The sequence below is a fragment of the Macadamia integrifolia genome, chromosome 12, assembly GCF_013358625.1.
Source record: "Macadamia integrifolia cultivar HAES 741 chromosome 12, SCU_Mint_v3, whole genome shotgun sequence".
In the NCBI taxonomy this organism is placed as follows: Eukaryota; Viridiplantae; Streptophyta; class Magnoliopsida; order Proteales; family Proteaceae; genus Macadamia; species Macadamia integrifolia.
The window spans coordinates 13,768,544-13,794,793 of NC_056568.1; the positions used below are offsets into that span (position 1 = coordinate 13,768,544).

Below are 26,250 nucleotides of genomic sequence, written 5' to 3' on the forward strand. Positions count from 1 at the left end.
ATTTTTTTTCTCTCTTTTCTTCTTTCTTCTTCCTTCTTCGTATGATTAGTTTTTTTTTTTTTTTTTCTTCCTATGGTGACAAAGATGATTGGTTGGTTGGTAAGTGTAGGTTCAGGTTCCACTTATCTATGGAAACAATTGGTGGTAGCAGTGGGGGTGAAAATACAAGTACGGCTGCTACTGCACAATCAACGATTGATCCAAGCAAGGATCCGAAAAGGAGAGCTAAGTCAAATGATCCTGGATGGAAATATGGGTATTGGCCTGACGTATCTGACAGAAATTGGATTAAATGTACCCTTTGTGGGAAGGATGTCAAGGGAGGAATAAAACGATTGAAGCAACATCTTATTGATGGCTATGGAGATGTAGCCAAGTGTGTGAAAACAACTGAAGCAATTGCTAAAGAGATGAGAGATGCAATATTGAAGAACCAGAGGAAGAGGAACTTTGATTGTTTGGATGATTTGGATGTTAGTGATGGACCTACAGAAGTAACCCGTTCACAACATAATATAGTATCTGATTTGGGGGTCTCATTTCCTATCCCTAGCTCTGGGACAACTTCAAGAAGAAATAAAGCTATCATTCAAACACAATCCAAACAACAAGTAAGGGGTCCCATGGATAAGCATGTGAGGATGACTCCTGAAGAAGTGGTTGCAGAAAGGAGGGATAAAGGTTCATATCAAACAACAATGGAGAACCGAGTAAGAGGAGAAGAAGAAAGAGATAAACTTCGTTCTTATTTTGCAAGGTGGGCTTATGAGAGTGGTGTTCCATTTAATGCTTTAAAGTTGAGGAGTTTTGAGGAATTGGTAGAGGCAATTGGTCAATATGGACCAGGTTTCAAGCCCCCTTCAATTCATGACTATAGGGGGCCTCTATTGAAGTCTGAAAAGGATAAAATTGATGAGTTAAAGGTGAAGTGTCAAGGATATTGGAGGAAACATGGGTGCACACTCATGTCAGATAGGTGGACAGACAAGAGAGGAAGGCACCTAATTAATTTTCTTGTCAATTGTCCGGAGGGGACTTTTTTTTTGGAGTCTGTGGATGCATCTAGCCAATCACAAACAGCTGAAATGTTATTTAAGCTACTTGATAGCAAGGTTGAAGAGATTGGTGAAGATAATGTGGTTCAAGTAGTCTCTGATAATGCTGCCAACTATGTTGCAGCGGGTCGACTACTAATGGAGAAAAGGAAGAGGTTATTTTGGAGTCCATGTGTAGCTCATTGTATAGACCTTATGATGGAGGAAGTAGGCAAATTACGCTCTTACATGTCTGTTATATCGAAGGGCAGGAAATTGACTGCATTCATCTACAGGCACACTCGTCTTCTTGAAGCCATGAGGCAAAAAACAGGAGGAGACTTAGTGAGGGCTGGAGTGACTAGATTTGCCTCTTCCTTTTTAACACTCCAGAGCTTATACAAGCACAGAGAATCTCTGAAAAAATTATTTGTTGATGATGAATGGTCCCGTTCTAAGCTTGCATCTACAGAGGCAGGGAAGAATGCTTCTGAGACTGTGTTTGCTACAACATTCTGGAATGGTGTGATGGATTGTATAAGAGCATCACAGCCTCTTCTTCAACTCTTGAGGATTGTAGATGGTGATGAGTTGCCTGCTATGCCTGAAGTATATATGGCAATACAAGTGGCAAGGAAGAACATCAAAAAAAATTTTGGAGATGATGAAAGGAAATGGAAGAAAATCATAGCCATTGTTGATCACCGTTGTGAGACTATGATGAATGGATCAATATATTTAGCTGCCTTTTTCCTCAATCCAAACAAGTTCTTTAAGGCAATAGAAGATAATCCTGATAATGAGTTGGACTTAGCTCAAAAAGCAAGTGATGCCTTCAATGATGTTCTTGTAAGGTTGGTGCCTGATGAGACATTGCAAGATAAGATCATTGTCCAGGTTGACAAGTATACCACTGTTCAAGGAAGTTTTGCAAAGGACATGGCGATTAGACAAAGGGACAAGTTGAATCCTAGTAAGTATATTTCCTTTTAAAGTTCTAATTAGTTTAGAACTTAAAATGTTGATTTTTTACTTAACCTATTTTTTTATATTATATATTTATAGTCTCTTGGTGGTCTCGACATGGAAGTACTGCTCCTGACCTTTCAAAGCTTGCATTGCGCATACTTGGTCTTTGTTGCTCATCTTCTGGTTGTGAGCGCAATTGGAGCACATTTGAATTTGTGAGTATTGACTATTGAGTTCTGATTACAATAGTACATGTACTTCACTTAATATGGTTTTATTGAAGATAAGTAGATAACTTCATATTATTAATGTTTTTCAGATTCACACCAAGAAGAGGAATAGGTTAGAGCATCAGCGGTTAAATGATCTTGTCTACATTCAATATAATCGCCAACTTCAAGCAAGGTTCCAAGAAAGAAAAGAACAATGTAGAAACTACAATCCATTGTTGCTCGATGATCTTAATTGGAGTAGTGAGTGGATGATTGGTGAATCAGAGGATGAATTAGTGCATCCTGAGAATGATATCACTTGGAGAGATGTTGATAGAGCACTTGGAGCATCTTCATCATACCAAGGCCATAATAGACCAAGGAGGGCTCCAGCATCTACCAGTGGAACCAATCTTTGCTATACCCGGCGTGGTAGGAGGGTTGAGCTTGAGGATTTGTCAGATGAAGAAGTGGATGAGATGAGTGAAGAGGATATTCGTGATGATGAAACATTGAGGATGATTATGGCATAGCTCCAGATGATGCAAGCCAGCAACAAAATGCAGTTGAAGAAGAAGATTTTAATTTAATTACTGATTTGGATTGAAAGTCTTTGAGTCTTAGAACTTTGACGTATTTTGAGTCTTTAAACTTTAAAGTTTTTTGAGTCCTTGAACTTTTAAGTATTTGACTTTCTTTGTTTACTAAATTCTTAGCATTTTAGTTTATTTTATGTTTTAGCTTCATTGAAGTTTAAAGTTTTTTAGAATGATTAAGAATCCCCAGGTTAGTCACTTCTCATCCATTTAATTTGGCATCTCGATTTTTACTTTCGATGTATTTTAATTCTAAGTTCTTAATTACTTTTTTGACAGGAGTAGAAATATAGTGGATGACCTTAGGGCTTAGGCACTCATTATGGCATCATAGAGGTAAGTATAATAAATACTTGTATATTTTATGTCTTCTTTTCTTTATATTTATAATTTTGTTTCATAAGTATTTATATTATATGTTAATATGTTAAGATGATTGATGATTGAATATTGATGATTCATGATTGAATATTGATGATTCATGATTGATGATTGATGATGAATTGATGATGAACTTAGTTTATTCACTTTATTGATTTGTTTTCTTGATGAATATCTTACATTGGTATGAATATAAACATTTAATATTTATTTAGCATATGAGTAATAGGATTTAACTAGTATTTGAGTCAAATAGATTGGTTTTATAAAAAAAAGTACACAAGAACGCTTTAGTCAATAAAGCGACGCTTTATGTCCGCCTTATTGCTAAGGCGCTCCGACAGGCCCTCAAACGCCTTAGTCGCACCAGCGCCTTAAAAACTATGGAGAGAAGTCAATCTGTAAGACCAGCACGTGGTGGCCGGTTATTGTTGAACAGAGTGCTGGCTCCTCAAGTTGTCCAAATGTAGATAAGGATAAGGGCTTGGAACCTATCATCCTTAGTAAAGCAAGCATGTGAAGGGCATGTTTGACAAATCTTCAAAAAGTGGTAAGGGAAAAGGAGCCTAGATATTTAAGAAATGAGACACATGCACCATATAGAGACCAGGATGATGGCTAATAGAGGATTGAAGAGAGCTTTCAACCTAAGACATTGAGCAAAAATATTGGGAAAGCAATCTCTAGGTGGTTCCACAATTCTATGATTCTACCTCACAAAGCTAAAGATCCATACTTCAAGACTATGGTTAAGGAGATTCAGGCATGTGGGAAAAATGTTAAGCCACCCATACCTCATGAAATTTTTGGGCCATACTTAAATACTATTGTGAAAGAAGTGGATGAATATATTGAATATGGAGTGACTATTATGTGTGATGGGTGGAGTGGACCGACGAAGATGTCCATCATTAACTTCCTCTTATATTGTGATGAAAAAGCAATCTTCCGTAAGTATTTCAACACATCTAAAGTGAAACAAAAAATGCAATGTATTTGTTCAAATCAATGGAACAGGTTGTGGAGGAGATAGGGTCAAATAATGTTGTCCAGATAGTGACTAACAATATAATGCTGCAAATTTTCAAAAAGGCTATATTAAAGTACCCTACTCTATATTAGACAGCTTGTGCAGCCCACTGTATTGATTTGATGTTCAAAGACATTGGTGAAATGACCAAAGTGCATTATGTGGTTTCTGATGCTAAGATGATCACCGACTTCATCTACAACCACAATTGAGTGTTGGCATTGATGAGAAAGTACATGAAAGCTGACTTGGTGAGGCCAGCAGCAACACGATTTACGATGAATTATAACACTTGATAGTTTTGAAAAACCAGAAGGAAGGGTTGGTTAAGTCAGTCACCTTTACTAAGTGGTTAAGTAGTAGATATGCAAGCAATGAAATTGGAGAAAAATATTCAAGACCTAATCACCTCAAGAAAGTCTTGGGAAAGAGTGGTCCGACTTAATCAAATTATACAACAAACTCCTTGTTTTTAGAGCAGTTGATATAAGGCACAGACTATGGGAGATACAGTGCATTGTATGGAAATTGTCAAGAAAAAGATACAAGATGAGAACCCAAAGTCATGCAAAGCATATTTCAAGATTATAGATCACCCCTGGGTTGATCCAAAACATTCATTGGGCGGATAATTTTTTAAGTAAATTTTATTAGTAATTTAGTATGTTCAATTGCTAGCAATAAATAATATGTAACAAAGTGCAGCCTATTATTTGAATCTGGATCTTCACTACGCTTGCAATGAAGGTTTAGAAGTGATATATTGCAATCCTTGAATGATGTTATAAACAAATTAACACCTAATCATGATGCAGCCAAAAATCTAGTGGAAGAGATTAGTAGTCTTTTACATATTGGTAAATATACATTGAGTGGCGTATTAATAATGTAATACCTCTATAGGTGAAGTACTTCTGATAGGCCACTTGTGGGTTTGCTAATCATTTAACCATCCGTGTTAAGAGGAATACAATGTCCTAGTAAGTTAGGTTTAATAAGCTATCCTAGTATTTCAAACTCTTAATGTTGTAAGTATCCTTGTGCAGCTGATTGGTGGCTTAACTATGGGTGGAGCACTCCAAACTTGAGGCCAATCGCAATGAAAATATTATCACGCACTACGTTCGGATTGATACACACTAAACCTCGAAATTCTTCTGAGTTATGAGAGCTAGAGAAGCTAGTCAATGTGCAGTACAACATAGAGTTAAAGATGAATACTTATAGTTGGAGAGATCAGGGAATGAAATTGATGTCAACCCAATTGGCATCACCCACATACTAGACGATGAAGATCCAGTTAGGGGATGGATTGAGGAAATTGAAAGAGGTTTTAGTTATGCATAAATTATTTGAAGATCGACGAGAAACCACACCTGATCCGTTTATGGAAGACATCATTAAATGAAGATTTGCCACTTTATGAAGAAACACAACACCATCAAAAGTAAAAGAGGATGACGATAGCTCCGATGATGGTCTCATCAGGAGGACGAGGTCAGGTGCTGCATATAGTATAAGTCAACCAGAAAGTGATGATGATTAAACCAAAGATGGTGATGGTGGTCGTGGTGAGTCTGGAGACAGTAGGAGTGGTGGTGGCAAGGATGGTGGTGTTGGTGGTGGTGGACAAACACATGTACTGGTACATTTCATAGAAGAGGGTGCGTTTACACATGCAACCCAAGATACTGATCATGGTAGTTGCCCACAACCAAAGTCTTGTAGTCAAAAGGGTAGGCGTTCCCACAATCCAAGTGATAATGATGTGATAAGTAGCATGGAGTCAATGAGCATTAGTTCGGATTACGCTGGTGCCTCATCTGGACATAGGCACCATGTATCTTCAGGTGCTTCTTCAGGTTATGGATATGGGGCTTATATAGAACTAACATTAGTCACTCTAAAGCAATATACTAGATTCTACAATGAATGGGAGTCCCACTACCATAGTTATTTCGACTGGGGAAAATATGGTTGCTGAGAATAGAACTGTGGAAAATATGATGTGACCTTGCACCTTTACCCCATCATTACCACCCTATTCTCAGCAACCATATTTTCCACCAATATCATACTATCCAGATCCTTATCTCCAACCTCCTGGATATCTCCCAACACCTCCCATGAACCAGGGATCGGTATCAGTGTACAAAGGCAAATTAACCAAATGGAACTTCTTGGACTGATATACTTACAGCTCCTAATACTTCATTGAACTCCTGTACATGATTTGTAAATCTCTTAGAGGAAGAAGTCCTAATCGATCCCACAGTTCTAATCGGCCCAGCAACACCTCCACAAGTTGTTGAGCGAGAAGTACATTTCATAGAAAATATTACAACAGCATTGATCCAGGCAGCAGTAGCTCTTTCCATTGTAAAAGTAATCTCAGAAGAAATCCATCTAATTCATATAGGTCATGATATTGATAGTGATAGTGAAGAACCTGAAGGTAATTTATGAAGCAATGAATGCTACAGTTGAAGGTTTACCTCACGTTGTCCCTACTGAGGAATCCTCTGATGCTGAAATGCTCGACTCAGAAGAAGAATCTTAAGAATCCTAAGATGAAGACCCCGAGGAGGTCCCGAGGAAGAGTTGGAGGAATCTAGAGGGATACATTCCTTATGCTTGTTTCACTCAATGGAGTGAGGGTATAACATTATCTCAAATGATGGAAGATTTGATGAAAACTGAGAAAATGTTGGGAAATGTGTCCATAAGTTATAAGGCGTATAATGATTTATGTAAAGTCCTCAATCATGACTTCGAGGACGAGCAGCTCCTTTAAAAACTTACGTTACAGCACCACAACCTTGTTCTAATAATCAGGGCTCAGGAAATTGACATTTTTGGAGGTCCCCCACAGGTCCTTGTTCTTCACAGGAGTACGAGGAAGAGAATGAAGATCCTATGGTTGGTACAATTGTCATTACGAATAGTGATGATGAAAGTCAATACCCATAAAATATTACAATACGACGAAAGAAAAATCCTTACTAATCTGAGAAGGTAATTGTGAAAAAAAGTGGAAGGGACTAAAAAGCTATAGGATTAATGGTTGAACAGCCCACGATCACAAGCAGGGCAGAGAAGTACACAGCCGCAGACTAAAAATCAAGTTTTGAGCCAATGAAGAAGGTCTAGGCTAACATCTTCTTCTGGGGGGTTGTTGATGGCATCTCTTGCCCATAGGGAAGCCGTTCTGAAGTCTTTATCTGATGTACAAAATTCCTATTGAGATGGATCCATCACGATTGTCTCAAATTGTTGGGGCAACATATGTCGTTCAAGCATTAATGTTCTCAGAAGAGTTGGCACTCATACGTCATATTTACTTGACAATGCAAAGTGAATTCTCTATTTGTTTGATTTTGAATTAGAAGAGTTGGCACGACTTTGATTCTCTAGAGATTGTCCCGAATGTTCTTATATGCAAATCTGAATTTCTTTCCTTTTGATACTGACTACATCTGTTATTGGAACCTGTGGACATGCTGTGATGCAATTTTCATGATTTTGTCATGAAGAATTTTTTTTTTTTCTTAGGAAATGAGAATCAAGTTCCTGGCTTGATAGATTTCCGCCATCTGACAGCATACATTTGCATATAAGAACGTTTGGGACAATCTCTAGAGAATCATGGATGGATCCTATTTTCCGTTTGGTAATATTGCTGCAATTTTAGTTTTGATAATTTTGACCCTCGATAGATATTTTTACTTGATCAGACATGCTAAAACATGGCATAGAATATTTCAAGGGAGAGGGTTGGGCACACCACTAGCTATTTTGGAGCTATCGGCTCAACCAATTGGGGGGGCGGCTGGGAACAAGGGGCATGGGGGTCATTTCCAAAAGGGAGGGAGAGAGAGAGAGAGAGAGAGGCTGGCCACCCTAGCACTAGCAGCATGCCCAGCATTTTCCCATATTTTAATAGCATTTTCCCATATTTTAATTTAGTAGTTTATAGGGGTATCTAAACTTGGAATCAGGCTGGGAAAAACTTAGTTGTGGATTTATTTTGGGCCCTCCCTCGTATAAAATAATGCTTGTGTCAAAACGTAGGGATTTACTGTATTATGAGGTTATTGTTGTTATTCTTGTCTTCTCTAGAGATTTAGTGTTTTTTGTTAATTTACTACTTCGGTAAAAATTGTTTTGCTTAATTAACTTTTTTATATTTTTTACTTTTAATTATACAATTAGTACTTACAGCAAGTCTGATTCACAATTTCTTACTTTCTGTGTTTTAATCATATTAGGAGTATTAGGTTATGGTAGGGTTTAGTTTAGTCTTAATAAATATGGATGATTGTGCCTTAGACGCTTGGAGCTCCAAGTGATATATACTGTGAAACCCCTGGTGGATTTCCTCTTCTGCAATCTTCTCTTCTGTCTCGGTGTTGCTGTTAACATTTCTGTCTGTAGTCCCATAGCATATCAGATTCCTTGGAAATGGTGCACTAGGTGTGGTGGGCAGTTGTCTAAAGATTCATTAGGGCCACCATCTGGAACCAACATTCAACATGCCTCATCAATCCTAGCTTTGACGTAGGATGGTTTCAGAAGACGAACTTTAAATCTCAGAGATTGATGAGCAAACTGTTTGATAGTGGTAAAGCAGCCCATGAAAATCATGATGTCAAGTGGTGAGAAAAATGAGTATGATGTAATGGATGAAACATCCCTAAATAGACTTGAATTGTAAAATAGCATTCATGTAGCTGAGAGCTCAAGTATTTGGTTTAAGGGCTTTAACTGATAGTGGTATTAATTAATTGGCAAACACTACAATCTGCATCTCTCACAGTTCTATTTATTTGGTGTGCTATTCCTGTTTGATTTTGACATAATGCATTTGCCATATTTTGCATGTCTCGCATAGTTGATTTCATGAGTGAGCACAACTAAAAGCTTTGTCCCAAGACATTTTACCATGTTCTATATTTTTCAGGAATGGTTCCAAAAGCAAAAGAGGACAAGTTATGAAGGAAAGATGTTCACAGAAAAACTTGCACTTCACACTTAATCACTTTGTGTTGCTAGAGACCTGGGTTGGTTTGCATGTTCAAGTGATTGGAGACATTACTCATGTGATAATATTTCCTTGATTCCAAATGTGGGGGAGTTTTGGAGAGTGCTCTCTAGGATGGCTGATCTCAGCATTTGCTCATTTCAGTTTTTTGCCACCACCATGGATAAATTTTGTTTCAATTGTGAATTCTGTAGTTCTTTTGTGCATGTAGCTTTTTTAGTAGTCATCTTTTCATATTACTCCTAATTTTTTTTTTTTTTTTGGGGTGGGGGTGTGAATGGATAAGCTTGCACAGGTGGGAAAGGGGTTATTTTTCCTAACATATATGATGTTTCTCAGAAGGCTCAAATAAGTTCATAAGGTCTCTCCATAGCATCAATCACCCCATTTTGCAAAGCATTAGTTTGTTTCAGAAGTTTTGCGTCAAAAGCTTCATTCTCATCACCCTTTGCAGATTGTGTTTAGGAAGATGGGGAAGAGAGATGTTGTTTGGACTGCAAAGAATAGGCCGGGGCCACTTCTTGGCTTGGGATTTTAGTTGGAACAGTTCAATTTTATTTCCTCATCTTCTTATTTTCTCTCTTGCTGAAACAGGAATTTCCCACAGCTCTCTATTTGTGTCATTCCCCCAAAAATACCTACAAATTTTTAGCATATTTCAATTTCATAAACCATAAACCCCAGGAATGGAGAGATGGAGAACCTTTTTTTCTCCATAGAATTTCTCTGGTCTAGCATTCGCTACAATAGTGCAGGGTGTATACTCTCTCCGCTGATTGTGTAGAGAAAGAGATCACTCCTTCCATTGGCCAATCATGTGGGGAATTTTGGGGGATTAATTTGCAGTAAGCAATTGACTTCTAAGTTGCTGGTCTTCTAACATTATTCGGTAAGCCATATGGGCAAAACAAACAAAGGAACTGTTAAGTTTATCTCGAATTCTTGACCTGTTTTGAAGATTGACCTATTCCAACATATTTTGGTAGAGACATGAGTGAGAAGTTTCTTGAAATTTGTGATGGAAGTAGAGGGGTTGGGCCAATAGGTCCCCGTAGTATGGTTCAATCGGATCAACTGCGACCCGATGGGTCGACTTGCGACTTGGGGTATATAATGTACTGTTGTTTTGTTGAGAAAGTCATTGTATTTTTTGGGGTATTTCAAGCTAGGGTTTTGGGGCGAGTTTTGTCGACGTTGTTTGGGTGTAATCTCTCTTCTGCATAGTGAAACATCTTCGTTTGAGGACGTAGCACATCACACTGATGTGTGAACCTCGTTAAATCTCTGTGTCGTGCGGATCTTTTGTTTATTTATTTTCGTATTTCTTGATGTTTGATTTAACAGGAACTCAAACATGCACACGACATAGTAGGATCAATTACTGTCTTGATCTAATAAACTTGAGACACCTGACAGGAATACTCTGGGCACTGCCATTTTAGTTCGCGAGAATTAGGAAGGTTGAACCCCCAAGAAGGGAGAAGGCCTTAGTGGGGCACCCAATCCAATAAGAGTTTCCAAACAAAGAGTTGAACCCTATGAGCAATAGGTAGAAGATGCCAAATGGGATTGACTTCAACATCAAAATGATCAAGATATAAACTAAGCTGAGGCAACTGAGGATTGACCATTGGCTGTAATTGCCCAAACATGCTTACTTAAATAGGCACAATAGAATCGATAAGATTGCAAGAGCAACATCCACGGCCAACAATGGATGTTCGGAAAAAAAATCTTTTAATATTTATTCTCCCAATAATATGATTTTATACTTAAGATTTGAGTTGTAAGTCATTTATTATAAAACAAACTGGAGACCCATGAGAATGGTTCTCACGGTTCTCTCCCTCTAGAAATCGCACTCTCTCTCTCTCTCTCTCTCTCTCTCTCTCTCTTTGAGTGCAGTGATTAGGGTTTTGTGAAGCCCTGACAATATTGGAAGAGCTCGGATCCAAAAGAAATACAAAGTTGTACGTGTATAAATGATTCATTGTGAAAGGGATAAATCGTGTGGAGACTCTGCACTGGTGGAGTTTCACGTAACAATCGAAACCCTGGCATTAATAATTTGTTGAATGATTAACCCTACCGGTAGGACAATCCGAATTGTTCCCACAGTAACATAAACAACATCAGATCTCTAAGATTTCGATGCGTGGTGAATGAGATCAGACATAGTTGATGGACCACTTAAAGGAAGATGGAAGGATGTTGCTGATGGCTTGAATCCAGGGATCCATGGATCAATCAATGGATTGATGTTATGGCCATCTCCAATCTTATAGATAAGCCCCTGAATTGAAGTAGACTTTGTTCTGAAAATGGACTTCCAACACTACGAGGTTGAGGGAGAACGGGTGGCCTATAGATATGTGGAGTATGGAGAGTAAACTGACTCCACAAAGACTAGGAAGGACTAAGAAGTTCCCAAGCGTTTTTTTCATAAGAAGGGCAGTATTTATGGGAGTGGTTGGTTTAAGTTTGAGGGTATGAACCAAAGATTGATCCCTATTAGACCAGAAAAACTGCTTACTCATGGAATCCAGAATAGGGGAGACCGAAGCAGGACATAAAGTACTAAGATATGGCTGCAAGGGTTGATTGTTGATTGGATAAGGACTGTAACAATGGTGATTTTTACAATGACCCTGAATAAGAGGAATACCGAGGTAAACATCCTGGGTTGAGGACCAAGAAATATGGGAACATCTCAAAGAACAATCTTTTGAGAGAAGATGAGATGTTGGGACTAAAATGGACAGCAGTCTTATTGGTATTATTAACTTGCCCCGAACGTTTGCAAAAGGCATCAATGATTTCAAAGAAAGCTCTATATTTGTGAGATGTTGACTGCCTAAAGAGTAAAAGATCATCAGCGATCGAATGCCATATAAGGGATGGGTTCACTATTTCTAGAAATTGTTGTCTTTTATAATGCGAGGATTGAGAGCTACTGATAAATGAGAAGATAATACCTCGGACCACAAAATAAATGGGTACGATGAAAGAGGATCCCCTTGGCGGAGGCCCCTAGTAGGAGAGAAAGAGGGGAGAGGGGAACCATTGAACAAGATGGACAACTCGGTTGGGGTTACACAAAACATAATATGATCTATCCAAGATTGATCAAAACCAAAATTTAGAAGAGTGGCTTTCAAAAAATTCCATTCAAGTCTATCATAAGCTTTACCAAGCTCTAACTCTTTTTTTATTTTTTTTTAATAGAAAAGATTATATATATATATATATTTATGAAAAGAAAAAAAAATTATATTAACATTAACTGTCTGAAATTACATCATAGTAATCCTTAAAATTCATAAAGTTAATTTATCACACATAGCTACATCTCATAAGCACATCATCATCGGAGACTCCGATTTACATTTATACAAAAAAGGAATAGACCCAAACTTAGTATATAAGTCCCAAAAAACTGCAAAAAAGAGAGGAATGGCCAACTTGTGTTTAAAGCCTTTGGAATAAGATGATGTAAAGTCTTTGTTGAGGACCACATTTCACCGATAGTCCAATCCTTGACAGCAGCTAGATTTAGGCCTTGTAAGATCCCATAAGCTTCCGTTTTCTCAAGAGATGTAGTTGAACAAGACCCACTCTGATCATCCTAAATTTCCCCTGGAATAGAAAGCCAATTATCCAACCTGGTTTTAAGTCTAAAAAGTTAGTAATACCAAGACATAATAATATGTGATATAGCAAAAAGGGAAGAGGTAAGTATCTTCTTATGATGTCTTCTGGATTATCTGTAATAGAGAAAACAAAATCAAAAGAGTTAGGAGGTTGCAATAGATTTATATCAGTAACCCTATTATAAATACTATGAAGAATAGCCATAGGATTAAAGGGAATGTTATTCATTACGATATTATTCTGGTGCCACCAAATGAAGAAAATTGTTATAGCAAAAATACTAAAACATCGAGATTTCTCCGATTTCGACAAATTAGCATGTAAAAACAAAAATTTAACCAAGTCAAGAAATGATGCCAAATGGAGAGAACAGGGCCTGAGACCAAGGGGGCTAGCCGCCCAGATATGATCTGAAAATTCACAACGGACAAATAAGTGAGAAATGGATTCCGGTTCCTTGCCGCAAAAAACACAAACATTATCAATGTCTAACCATCTAGACACAGTTCCTCTAACCGGTATACCATTAAGAAACGTATGCCTCAAAAACATTTTAAACTTAGGAGGGATTCGAAATTTCAATAGAAAAGTCCACCAACCACTGGGAAAAGCTGTGAGTATAGATGAACATCCCCCATCCGGATCAGTAGCTGTACAAGTCATCAAATATTTAGCAGCACCTCGGGTAGAAATAAACTGATTATTAGAAGTGATGGTACACCTCCAAGAATCAGGTGAGTTCGAGCTCTGGATCTTAACAACCTCATTAAGTACATGAATAGGAATAAGATCGATTAATGCTTGATCATTCCATCGAAAGTTAGACAACAAAGAATAAGTCTCAAAATTCACCACCGAGTTGGGAGAAGCAGGAGAGATGCTGGAATCAAGATGGGTTGGGACCCAGGGATCAAACCAAAAGTAAATAGAACGACCGTTTCCCAGCTTAGCACATACTACACGCTTAAGAATCGGAAGAATTGAAGCAATCTTATTCCAAACCTAGGATCCCTTCTTTTTCCGAGTCATAGGATAAAAAATAGATGTCTTTGGAAAGTATTTAGCTTTGAGAGATTGAGCCCAAATGAAATCGAGCAAACGCCAACCCAATTTCAAAAAAAGAGATTTGTTATGAGTGTTGGTGTCTCTCAAACCCAGCCCACCCATTGAAATTGGGGAAGAGATTTTTCTCCAAGAAAAAAGATGAAGCTTTTTTGAAGAATTATTACAGCCAGTCCAGAAGCGAGAACAAACAGAATCAATGCTCTGACAGATCCTTTGAGGGAGGGCAAAACAAGACATCCAATAGGATGGTATAGAGTAGGGAACAGACTAAATCAAAACTCTCCTGTCGGCAAATGGAAGAAGATTTGACTTCTAAGAAGACAATCTCCTATTCAATCTATCCACAATAAACTTAAAAACTTATAATATGAGATCGGGGAGTAATACGATTTGTCTGAAGATAATATGCATCTTTGAGGATTTCCTTGATACTAAGGAGATTACAAAGCTTGGACTAGTAAGATTTTAGCACATTCGCGCTAAAAAACATCCCACTCTTAGATAAATTGACATGCTGGCCAGAAAGATTGGAAAAGAGATCTAGCACAACTTTGATTGTCAAAAGGTCTTCCGATGTGGCTCGACAAAAAATAAAAACATCATCAGCGAAAAGTAAGTGGGATATCTCCGGAGCACCTCAGGCTATCTTAACTCCCTTAGACAAGTTTAGGTCCCTATAAGTAGAAAGAAGACGAGAAAGAACCCCCATCATAGAAATAAACAAATAGGGGTTCAGAGGGCAACCCTATCTGATACCTCTAGTCGGTTCAATCCATTTAAAAGACAATCCTTCTAGTTCAATAGAATCATGTCACACCACTTGCGTCCAAATCCAAGAAAATCAAAAAGGTCCTTAACAAGACCCCATTCCAACTTGTCATATATAATAGAAAATATATTAAAACAAAAAAAAGAAAAACAAAATGCATGCAACTAGGGCAAGCAAAGGGGAGAGCCCCTACCTAAAGAAAAAACCGATGGAGGGAGAATTAAGAGAGTAGGGGGGAGCAAGTACATTTATCAAAGAAAGGGGGGGAGGGAATAATCATTCAATAAATAATAGAGATATCAATGATTACCCTTTTTTATTTCAGATCCAGGTGCTTTACCAACAATGACATTACCATTTGTGTGGGAGATCGATGTTTTTATTTATTAATGTCAGCCTTTCCCACTTTTAAAGGTTTTCCCATTAGATTGAAGTTTACCACCAACAAGGGAGCGGATAGATGAATAAGAAGAATCCCACCCACCCCCCCCCCCCCAAAAAAAAAAAAAACCAAAGGGGGTCTAGGAACCCTATCTGACCTGCGGGGAGTGAGAGATTCCATGACAGGAGGGTATGGGAGACAGTATAGAGACGAAGGCATGGGAAGAAAGGGGGGGGGGGTTAGCAAGTACAAAAGGAAGATGCTCAAAAGAGGAATGGGGAGGGGACTGAATAGGAAAGTCCATCTTAAAGGATAGACGGGGAAGAAAGTTGAGTTGGGGTGGAAGGGGAAGAGCTATAATGGATCAAATTAACACAAGGAATATAATTCGGATGAGAAGAATGAAGAGAAGAAGAGATTCTTGTGTATGATAATCTATCCTTCACTTTTGTTCTCACGTCGGAGTAAAGTGGTTTTCCAATTAGATTTTCAATAATGCTTGAGCCCTTCCTCTGTCTAGAAATGTAATGGAAGCTTAGGGAAGATCACCCACAAAGGCAATGATCAATGAACATTTGATTGCACCTGAATGCTTGGCGACCGAGGTTAAGGAATGATGGGTTAAGGGCCTCTTTCAATCTTGAAATACAAATCTTCTTCTGATTTGAAAGAAATGATGAAAATGCAATTATCAAGTAATTTAGATTTGACATCTTTATAGTGTTTACAGTGTGTGAAAATCGTCTGCACCAATGCAGAGTGTATTGGATAGCTGAAAGCCCCTTAAAGCACGTGCCCAAATAATGGTATTTGGAATGAAATGTTGGAGGTTGGTTGGACAAGGTGTTGGGCTAGAAAAAATGAAAAGTTGTTACTGGGTAATGGAGCAGGCCTCTTCAAAGCATATAACATATTTATTCTTATCTTCTATAGCTTTAAGCCTGAGGCCTAGCCCATTGCCCTGAGGGCCGCCCATGAATACCCCTATTTGGTATTAGCATTGGGTCGATCAACTGTCATGAGTAGGTTCAATGACATTGAAATGGTTCATTGTTCATCTCAGTGGTTTTTAACCGTTGAACTTATCCAAATGGTCTGACCAGTATTATTAAGGTCTAAGACCACCACTAATATGTTAGAACAAATACAATCAAACACGAATACATTGAATAGATTCAATAAGAATGCATCAAGATTTAACAAGGTTTACACACCAATGTGATGTGCTATGTCTTTGGATAAAGAAGAAAATGATTCACTATATGATGAAAAAATTATTACAGTGGAGATCCTTCAAGAACACTCAAATTCAAAGAAGAACTTTCGATCATAAACCCTAACTCAAAAATCCCCAAATCTCACTTGTTTACATAATAAGACATTAGTACACATACATACCCCTTCAAGTCGATTCGATCTATCGGGCCAAGCCCTCAACTACCATCATAGACATTAGAGAAAAACACACACACACACACACACACATCTAGATCACTACCAAAAAATATCGAGGCGGGCGAGTCAATTTTTGAAACAGGTCAAAAATTAGAAACAAACATAACCATGGTTTCAAGTATTGGTCTCGTATCGGCCATATTGGATTGGTATCGACTGAGACTGATCCTTGATCAATTCGGATTGGTATTTGTATCGTTTCAGGGGTAAAATAATAAAAACTAGTACTTTTTAAAAAACAGGGGTAAAACCGATCGATACCCACTGATCCGATCCCTAGAAAAAGCAGGGATATCAGATTGGTATCGGTATCGATACCCTAAATCCTTGCACGTAACTTTTTTTTTTTTTTTTTGTTGTAAATTAAAAAGAGTACTCCATGATAATGATCATAGCCCCCAAGACAAATCCCCATACAGCAAGTGACGCTTTCACAGAATCAGTAGACGATAATGGGCATGCCAAGCTTGACCCACAATTAGCCGACTCAAATCAATGATGGGCTAAGGGCATTTTCTCCACTAGACTACCAACCTCATTGGTAAATCCTTGCACATAACACAATAAAATATCTCACAAACGATAGACCAATAATTCGACCAATAATTCGACATGGATGCAGCTCAGCTAGCTTATTAGCCATCCTGATTTTGAGTTTTGATTTATCCAATGGCATTGAATCCATCCACCATTATCTCCCGTGGCATCTTTTTATGACCCTAGCGAGCTTTATTCTTCTCTCTCCCTCTTATTTATCAATATTTTAAATTTTCTCCCCTAGTGGACTCACTTGAATCGCTCGCTAGGGGGCACTCATCCACCTTTCAATCTTTGAGGCGCTATTATATATTTGAAAATGATAAATATTCCCTCATTTCACGCCACAACGACCAACATCCCCTCTCTCTCTCTCCCCTCCCACATCCCGGTCGGTTCATTTCTTGAGATATATATATATATATATATATGTTTCTTCTTGGGTTGTGTCGATTCATTTCTCGAATTTATCAAAATAAAGGAAATATAATAGTTCGTTTACAGTGACTAATAGATGAGATACTTGATAGATCCAAAACCAAAAAGCCAAAATCTAAAAGGTTGAAATTGAATATCCAATTACCAAGATTAGATGCTCACTTCCTTCAATATTAGACCAAGCAAATCTTCAATTACGGTTACTAAAACAACAGCCCCCTAATGCATTTTTAATCACTAGTAGATTCAGGGAAAAGACCAACGTGCCCTCCTATAATATCCATCATAAGCAATTAATATTCTGTACAGCATTCCAAAGATGAACGAAAAAGACAAAAAAAAAAAAACAGAAAGCCCCCTTCAACCTTTCTCTCACTTGTCTTGTAGCTTCACGTGAACGACAGGCGAAGAGCAACCACCGTCCCCTCGTTTTCTTTGATCCTCCATCGGAAATCAGAAATCAAAAAGAGTCAAAAGAAGGGAGGATGATGAGGGGTAGAAATGTAAATAAGAGGATGATTGAAGGAAGAAGAAGAGGAGAGGAGGGCCAGGAGGCATGAGATGAATCGATTCTCTGGAATTGGAGAGAATCGACGGCCAGTGGCATGTTCTCCTGGTCCGGGCTACACTTGTTTTGCTGGGGAGGGTGCGCACTGTACATCATGGCCCTCAGCACTGCTGACACCGTTGGTATGTATGCCGTTTTGTTCCTCGCCAATAGCCACGTCAGCCCCATGAGCTGGCAGTCCCTGCTGAACATCTTACTCGCTCTCTCATCATCGTCATCGTCACCGTCGCTGCTCCTCTTCTCTCCCTCCGTTATCCCATTCTTCCCGTTAAGCTGCTCCACAGATAATGAAAAGGGCACTTTAGCCATTCTACATATGGTATCGACCAACCTACTCCAATAGGCCATAGGCTATATGGAACACTAGAACAGAAACAGGATACAAACACAGAGTACACTGCCCATCAACCATTGCCATCTACCAGATGAAAACGAAAGCAAAAGTTGCAGATTGGTCAATTTTTACTAATTTCATCACAAACAAAAAGGAAAAGCCCGAAAGAGAAGAGAGTAAACTGTAGAACACAAATAGAGAAAATACTTCTTTCCGCCATTGCCTAATTTTCTTGCTCCACCTACCAGACTGACTTGGACTGTTCTTCCCAGCAGCGAAAATGGCAAAACTTCAAAATTTAAAAATGGAGAGAGAATTCTTCTATCATATTTTGATTTTTGTACTAGATTAAAATGAAAAATACCGACTAAAGAAGTAGTATTTTCGAAGAAAATTGCTGTTTAGTTGCTAAAGAAATTGGAATTTTGATAAAGACAGTGGAAGTAATGAGAGGGAAAAAACGAAAATGGAATCGGTAAACCTGTTGCAGGAAAATGTGTGTGAGTGTGTGTGTAAGAGAGAGAGAGAGAGAGAGAGAGAGAGAGAGAGAGAGAGGGTTACTAACCTTTTCGAGGGCTCCAAGGCACCTAGTGCAGCCAGAATAGGAGGAGTTTCTGCAATTCTTCTCCAAATTCCTAACGGCGGCAGTAGGCGTAGCGTTATGGTGCGAAGAAAGGTTAAACGCAGCGGGACAGCTCAAGGAGGTGATCTGATGCAGCCGAATACCGCAGAAACAAAGGATTGCGTCGCATGTCGCGTTAGGCTGTGGAATGTGGATGTTGCGACTCAGAAGCGACGTCTGCAGCGAATTCACACATTTCTGCGAATCGTCTGGCATCATCGGTCCATCAGACGACGACGCTGGAGCTTGCGCCGGAACCTTCAGGGCCAACTTAGCATGTGCCGCAAATAGCCACGCCGCTAGAACTGGACAGCAGCGGCTACGGTCGAGGTTATGCCCACAGGCCTCATTTACGCCGCCGAAGAGCTCGGCTGAGAGGTCTAGATGGCAAGTTTGCGCTTCTGTCTGGACCGGAAAGGCAGGAACAGTGTTTGGATTGGAGAAATTGTCGGATTTCGAAGGTTGCTTGGGGCCACCGTCGGATTCCGATGAAATTCCGGCGGTGGAACAAGAGAACAGAGTAGAAAGAACGACAAAGACAGTAGTTGTTGCAAAAACGAAAGAAAATGTGGATAACTCCATTTGTATATATCGTTTGGAGTCGTTTGTTCAGAAAGCAGAGAAGAAGATGTCTATGCTTATCGTGATTACCACCACAAGAAATTCAAGAACTTGAGCTTCCTCTGTCCATGCAGAAACCACCAAAATATAAACTAAACCAATGTAAAAGTTTGAAAAGGGAAAGGAAAGCAGTGAAAATTTTCTCGGAACTTGGGGAGGAACCAAAGCTGATACCTTAGGATCTACTTTACCAGGAACACACTTTCCTTTGTACTAAACCTTTTCAAAAAAAAAAAAAGAAAATCCCTTTTCTTCCTCAGGATGATTTTGCCTTTGTAGAGTTATGAGAGAAGATTCAAGAGAGATTCAAAAGAAGACTTTCAGTAATCTGCAAATCAAATCCTTAAAGCTTCAAACAAAAAACACAAACAGGGCAGGAATTGCAGAACAGAAAAGAACAAAGGAAGAAACCGAGAGTTAGCAGAGAGTGAAAAGAAGAGAAGAGATAACGTCCAACACTCCAGAGTCCACAGATGAGAGAAGGAAGTATCAGCCTTACAGGGTAGGGCACATGATTTTTGCAGAAGGCTCCAAGTCTAAGCTCACGGGAAGGAAAAAGATTTAGATTTGATTTGATGGTGAAATGATAATAATGAACTTGGAGGGGTCAGGTCATGTAAGGTAGGGCGGTGAGGAACTGCAGGGTGGGGAACTGGGGATTGGAGAATCCAAATTACGAAGACCGAAAAGAAACAAGAAAGAGAAAAGTATCGTATATATAGATAGGATAGGGGAATAGGAGGAATTTGGTTTTGGTAGAAGAGATGTGAAACAGTGAAAGGACTTGTGAGTAGTGACTGGGCACCGAAAAAGTGGAGTCCTTTTTTCATTCTCTGAGGGGGTGAGTCTGACCTGGCACCGAAAAAGTTGTTTGTTTTGGTGTTTGAAGAATCCCAAGGCCCACAGCCACGAGATCAAACTCGCACTCTAGATCTAGTCTCTACCTGCTTCTCTACTGCTTCGTTTAATCGTTTCCCAATTCTCACTCTGAAGTCTGAAATGGTAATGGCACAAATGGTATCTGTTCTGTAGGAGAAGGAAGCTATGCGAAGTAGCGGACTTGCGTTGCGCCCATGGAGATTTGGTGGGGGTTTGTCACGAGAATGCTACCGCTGGATTCAATGAAGGCGAAAGGGTAGTCAACTAACTTATGAAAAGGGCAATGCTAAATTTTATTTGGACCTGTATTGTCCTGCATGCAATGGGCGCGACCTCTTAAAATAAATTTTTTGAGAAATTTACCATCACTAACCTACATTTAGTCTATGTTTACTAAAAAAAAATTTATTTTAAATATTTTTTTTTTCTGACACTCCCTCAGCTTTTGGATTTTTATCTCTTTTTCCTATGCTCTTTTTAAATACCTAGATTCTTCTATCTTTTTCATCTAATAATTAATTTTTTTTTTTTCAGGTTAACCAGTTCAACTTGTTATTTATTTTTTTAGATTAAAAGACAATTGAATCCACATCATCTTATTCCAACTGTGAGACAGACATACTATTATTAATCCCTTCTCTGAAAGTCTGAAACCCCACCCCATGCTGTAGATGCAAATTCAGACAGAAACTCAACAATCTCCACCATTGTACCGGTGGCCAAGAGAGAATGGGACATGGGAAGGAATCGTTCTCCTCTGCCTCCCTGCACCGATGCTGTGAGGCAGTGGACGGTTGGGAGCACTCAGGCACACACCCCAAGGTGCTCTTGGTCGTCCATTGTCTCACTGCACCGATGTGATGAGGCAGAGGATCCTCAGGCGATGGGAAGGTGGTGTTGTGACTTGCGACCCAATCTTTTTCTCCTTTCATTAATTGATTCGAAAAGCCACAAAAAAAAAAAAAAAAAAAAAAAAAAGAGCACTGAAGAAGATTTAGTAATAGATGGGGACAAAACTAGAAGGAGAGCAGTAGGTATTCCAGGGGAAATCCTAGAATTTGGACGATTCCCTCCCTCTATTTTTTTTTTTTTTCCTCAGATTTTGGTGGGACGAGAATCCAGAATCTGGTCTGACTGTGTGGGGAACTCTAGAGGATCTGATATGGTTGGCCGGCTACCCTCCACTAGGAGACACGCCGCCCACCTGACACGCCGCCCACCTTTCACTTAGAAGGAGTAGGAGTGCATCGACAATAGGGTTGGGGTCGGGGATTGAGTGGGTTTGCAAGGAGCAAAAATTTTGAGGTAGGGGAGAGGGCAGCATTGGGAGGGAGCATGAGTAGGGCAAGGAGATGGGGTTGCGCCGATAGTAGAGCTACGAGAGAGGTTGCAAGGAAGTGGGCGAGGATTGAAGAGAGATGTTGGTGCTGAGAATCCGAAACCCCATGGGGATGGGGCGGTGGTGTAGAAAGAGAAGATAAGGATACGTGGGTGCCACAATTCAAAAGAAGATGATGTGGATTCAATTATTTTCTAATTTAAAAATAAATAAACAAATCAGTCAATTTGAGAAAATCAATCAATTTTTAGGTGAAAAAGAGAGATAATCTAGACATTTAAAAAGAGTAGGAGAGAAACAGATGTAAAAGTCCAATAGCAGTGGAATATCAGAAAAAAAAGAGTTTAAGTAAATATAAGCTAAGTGTAGGGGAGTGATAGTAAATCTACATTTTTTTTTTTTTTTAAAGATCTCTGATTGTACATTTGGATCTACTTTACAGAATAATTTTTATGTTTTAATTTTTCTCTTCATATTCAAAATTTTTTGAATTTTTTTTTCTTTTTTTTCTTGGCTTCCAAACATAGTATCATTGGTCTCTATCGAGCACCCATGCTGAAGAGGTTTCTATATCATAACAAGACGTGTGTATTGGGCTTTGGATCCTCTCCTATAGTAGGAGTCCAATGCATTTTCAACGACTGAGAGTTTCTAAGGATGTGCTTCCAGGTATTGGAGTGCATGCTCAGAAACTCCCAACCATTGGATGTGAATTAAGCTCTTCGGTGCATGACATGATTTGATTGCTATGTATTAGCGCTAGAGTTGCTCTAAGTTACAGATTCAATTATAGAACCCAAGAACCAGAGAGTGATCCTCAAGTTGGGAGGACCCAAGTACGTGTCCCTATGTCACCCCAGCCTTAAGATCACTCTCTGATCATTGGACTCAATGCAGAGAAAGTCTATCCTTAAATTACATTAGGTGACAAATCTCAAACAATAGATAGGTTCATGGAATGGGGTTAAAGAAGTGGGGGGTGGGTTAAAGTATGATTTACATTTGGACCCACCAGGGCTTTCGGGTAAAAAAAAAAAAAAAAAAACTGAAAAATGTCACATGTGTACAGTACTGCACCCGCAGAGGTGCAATGTGCCATTGTTATTAATTTTGCATTTGTCCTCTATTCTCCTCACTTCTCTGGTCTATAATTTCCTTGCGAGCTACCGCCAATGGCCTTACACCCGTACCTTCATCCTCCTTGGGCTATTATTGGATTTGGGTGTATTGAGGCTTTTATCTCATTTGTCATACCAACCTTATCTTTGTTCTCGCAATGAGTTCATGTTTATCAAATACAAATAAAAAACAAGAATAAAAAACATGAGGTGTCACAATCCATCTTATACTGTTCCTTTTTTTTTTTTTTTTGCCCCTTATTCTATCCTCTATTAAGCATCGTTGGTCATTGGCCAGCATATTTTATACTATTCTCTTAAATTATAATTTGTGGGCCACTGATGTCTTTAATATATATATATACTAGTAAAAAAACATGTGCATTTGCACATGGTCAAACATTTTTTTTTCCTATGCTTGTGTGGTCAAAATTTGCAAGTGTGGAAGAGAGGAATAGAATGGAAAAAGAAGAGGGGAGACAGGGATTAGATAGAGATAGGGAGTTAAGCAATTATTTGGTAGTAGATCTTGTCCATATTCCATATCCACTCAGTGTAATATATTTTACAGTAACAGAATACTTTTAAAAATGGAGGTCATTAAAAGTACAATGCATTTGAAGGCATTGAAATTTGATGAAAATATTATTGTACTTGAGCATGAAACTGAAAATATTATTGTAGTTAGACATGAAACCTCAACAACAAAATAACGGAGTAGCATATAATGCATTGCATGTATGACTGCATAGATGTATCGATGTAATCGTAATTCTAAAAATAAAAAAATAATAATAAAAAGAGATTAAACTTATGGGAAAAAGAAACCTAGAAGGCAGAGTGGTCTCTATACCCAAACACAGGGAGGGATGAGATAACTACTTCACCCTTATGAAAAAACAGAAATCCTACTATTGATACTTCCATATGTACTCTCATTGATCGTTGTACTGACATGGTGTAAGGACCACATTGTCTTTTAGGGATCCATCTTTCTTAAGTTATTAATCAAAAGTTGACAGAGTGAAAAGGTATAGAGGAATACCTTAGTAAGAAAATATTGAAATTTTGGAATAGAATATTTATATTACTATTCATCAGTAAATGTTGTTGCATACCCATTGGATATGTCAATGAAACAACGTACTAACTGCCACACAAATCTGCTTGGATAAGTCAGACAGTTTTTCTCTATGATCAAATAAATTAACATAGTCAAATAACAGAAAATCAAAATACAATCACCAGACAACCTTCTTGGAAAATACAGAAGAGAACCAAGATCCTGATTCATGCCAGTCAAAGCAATCAAAAGAAACTACGTACCGCCTTAGAGTTGCCCCGTCAAACAACCATAAATACTTGAACAATGAGAATGAGTATATGGATAAGGTAAACCATCTGGAACAATGAGAATGAGTATAATTGTTTTTTTTTTTTTCTTGATACATAATGTAACCTCAAGTAATTATGTTAATAATTAAATCAAATTGAGTCATGAAGAAGCAAAATGCTTGTTTTTAGTTTATTGCTACAAGAAATAGTCATGCATTCCCACTTATAAAATTCTTCCAAAAAAGAGTACATTCTATTCCAATTTTGTTAAATGACACCCCCTTCATGAAAAGGAGGGGGTAAAGGAGGAAAAAACTAGATACAAAACATATAAAAGATTAGGCTATTTTGTTGACAAGATCAACTGAACATGATTGAAAGACATGTAGAGCATATTGATTCTTGGTATTCATGGCATAGATTTCTTTGTATCTTGGCCATTAAGGTCACTTTGCTGCTATAGTCTAATGCTGAATTAAATGCATTTTTAGCCATTTCTTTTTCGGGTAGATCTAGAGGCAATCACATGCATTCAGTAGATAAAGTTTATCCATTAGGAATTATTAGAACATCTGATGTAAGTCCTACGTGCTCAATTGAATCTTCAACTAAGCAATGCTTGTTTGGAACTTGGGACTTGAAGAGAACTAAGACTACAATAACTCCTAAACTAATGGATTCCACAAATATAGTTCTCCCAAGATATTTATGCTTCCCAACTTGAGATTTCCCTTTCTCTTTAGACGGGGTTGTTGGGAGGGATAGCAATATATACTATTTCTATTTGGATTTGTTAATTTTTATCGATGAAACTTTGTTTAATGGTCCTAGATCAGAAAAAACCTAGACTTGAAAAATTGAGTCAAGTAGATTGAAGATTGTCTCATCCATTTTGAATTGTATGGATTCTTGGTAATTAAAGTTTCTTTTCGTAAAATGCATCCGATCAATCGATTCCATATCACAGTTGCAAGCTCTAGTAATGCAAATAATATGATCAACCTGCAAGTCATCTACCTTCTTACAAAGGACCCCTACTAATCTTTTCGCAGTGCATCTATACCAAGCATGTATATCCAACAACTAAAAGAAAAATCCCAAAATGATATGAAATACTTTCTTGAAGGGATCTTCTTTCTAGATATATGTCAAGAATGTAAATGCAACTATACACACAAACCATGATAAAGAATATCAATTTTTCCAGAATATCATTGATGAATTCTGGATCTAAATTCTGTTATTTCTTCTAAAGACCCAGTAGTTGTATCTCAGAAAATCTATTATCTTTTCTTTCTTTTTAATTGTAGTATTCTCTTTAATTTAAAAAAAAAAAAAAAAAAAAAAAAAAACTGTTATTTCTTACGCTTCTTTGTCTTCTTCAGGTGTTCTCTTGGAAGACCATCTTGAGGTATCCATCAAATTCTACTTTAGGTGATTCATTGAATCAGAGCAATCATGGTTGCATTAGAAATTGACCCTAATCCCCTTGACCTCAGATCATTGCTCCAAAGTACAACCCAACTTTCATAAATAATTAGCTAGTGTGCATGCATCATAGCTGAGCTTAGAGAACTAAGCAGTTTGGTTCCACCTGATAGGGATACTTTCAACTTTCTCTACATGGTTTGACCTACCCAAATTTCATTGAATGTTCCCCTTTTACCTCCCAAAATCGAGAGCTTGCAAAGAGATGACGATTCCCTAATTGGATTATTATCTTTAGAAGACAGGCCCTCCTAATCGTCTTGTTTTGGTGACTCTTGGAAATCTAATTTTATCCAAGAAAGTTTCAATATTATGACCTATAAGAGTCGCAATTCAAGAAGTACACTCCACATAGAAGAAAAGGTAATCACTAACATAAATTGCAA

The 26,250-nt window shown here is 38.2% G+C and overlaps 2 protein-coding genes across 45 annotated transcripts in view; one reads left to right on the forward strand and one right to left on the reverse strand.

Annotated features, from left to right (window-relative positions):
- The window catches only part of LOC122056965, a 48,285-nt gene extending 38,783 nt beyond the window's left edge, over window positions 1–9,502 (forward strand). For 41 of the 44 annotated variants that reach the window (XR_006133387.1, XR_006133386.1, XR_006133410.1 and 38 more), the window contains one exon: window positions 9,183–9,502. Coding sequence is in view for 3 of the 44 variants with exons in the window: in XM_042618944.1 (XP_042474878.1) it covers window positions 9,183–9,257 (75 nt within the window). In the remaining 41 variants the exon portion in view is untranslated. Of the gene's footprint in view, window positions 1–3,090; window positions 3,148–9,182 lie in introns of all 44 variants that reach the window. The other 3 variants (XR_006133385.1, XR_006133409.1, XR_006133411.1) reach the window with 1 other exon arrangement.
- An 8,174-nt stretch (window positions 9,503–17,676) lies between these two features.
- On the reverse strand, window positions 17,677–20,376 carry LOC122094680 (uncharacterized GPI-anchored protein At4g28100-like). Its single transcript, XM_042665262.1, has 2 exons — window positions 19,028–20,376; window positions 17,677–18,401 (listed from the first exon to the last, which is right to left on the reverse strand). The coding sequence occupies exons 1-2, from the start codon at window positions 19,664–19,666 to the stop codon at window positions 18,021–18,023; spliced, it is 1,020 nt and encodes a 339-aa protein (XP_042521196.1). The 5' UTR covers window positions 19,667–20,376; the 3' UTR covers window positions 17,677–18,020.
- Between the last annotated feature and the right edge of the window lie 5,874 nt (window positions 20,377–26,250).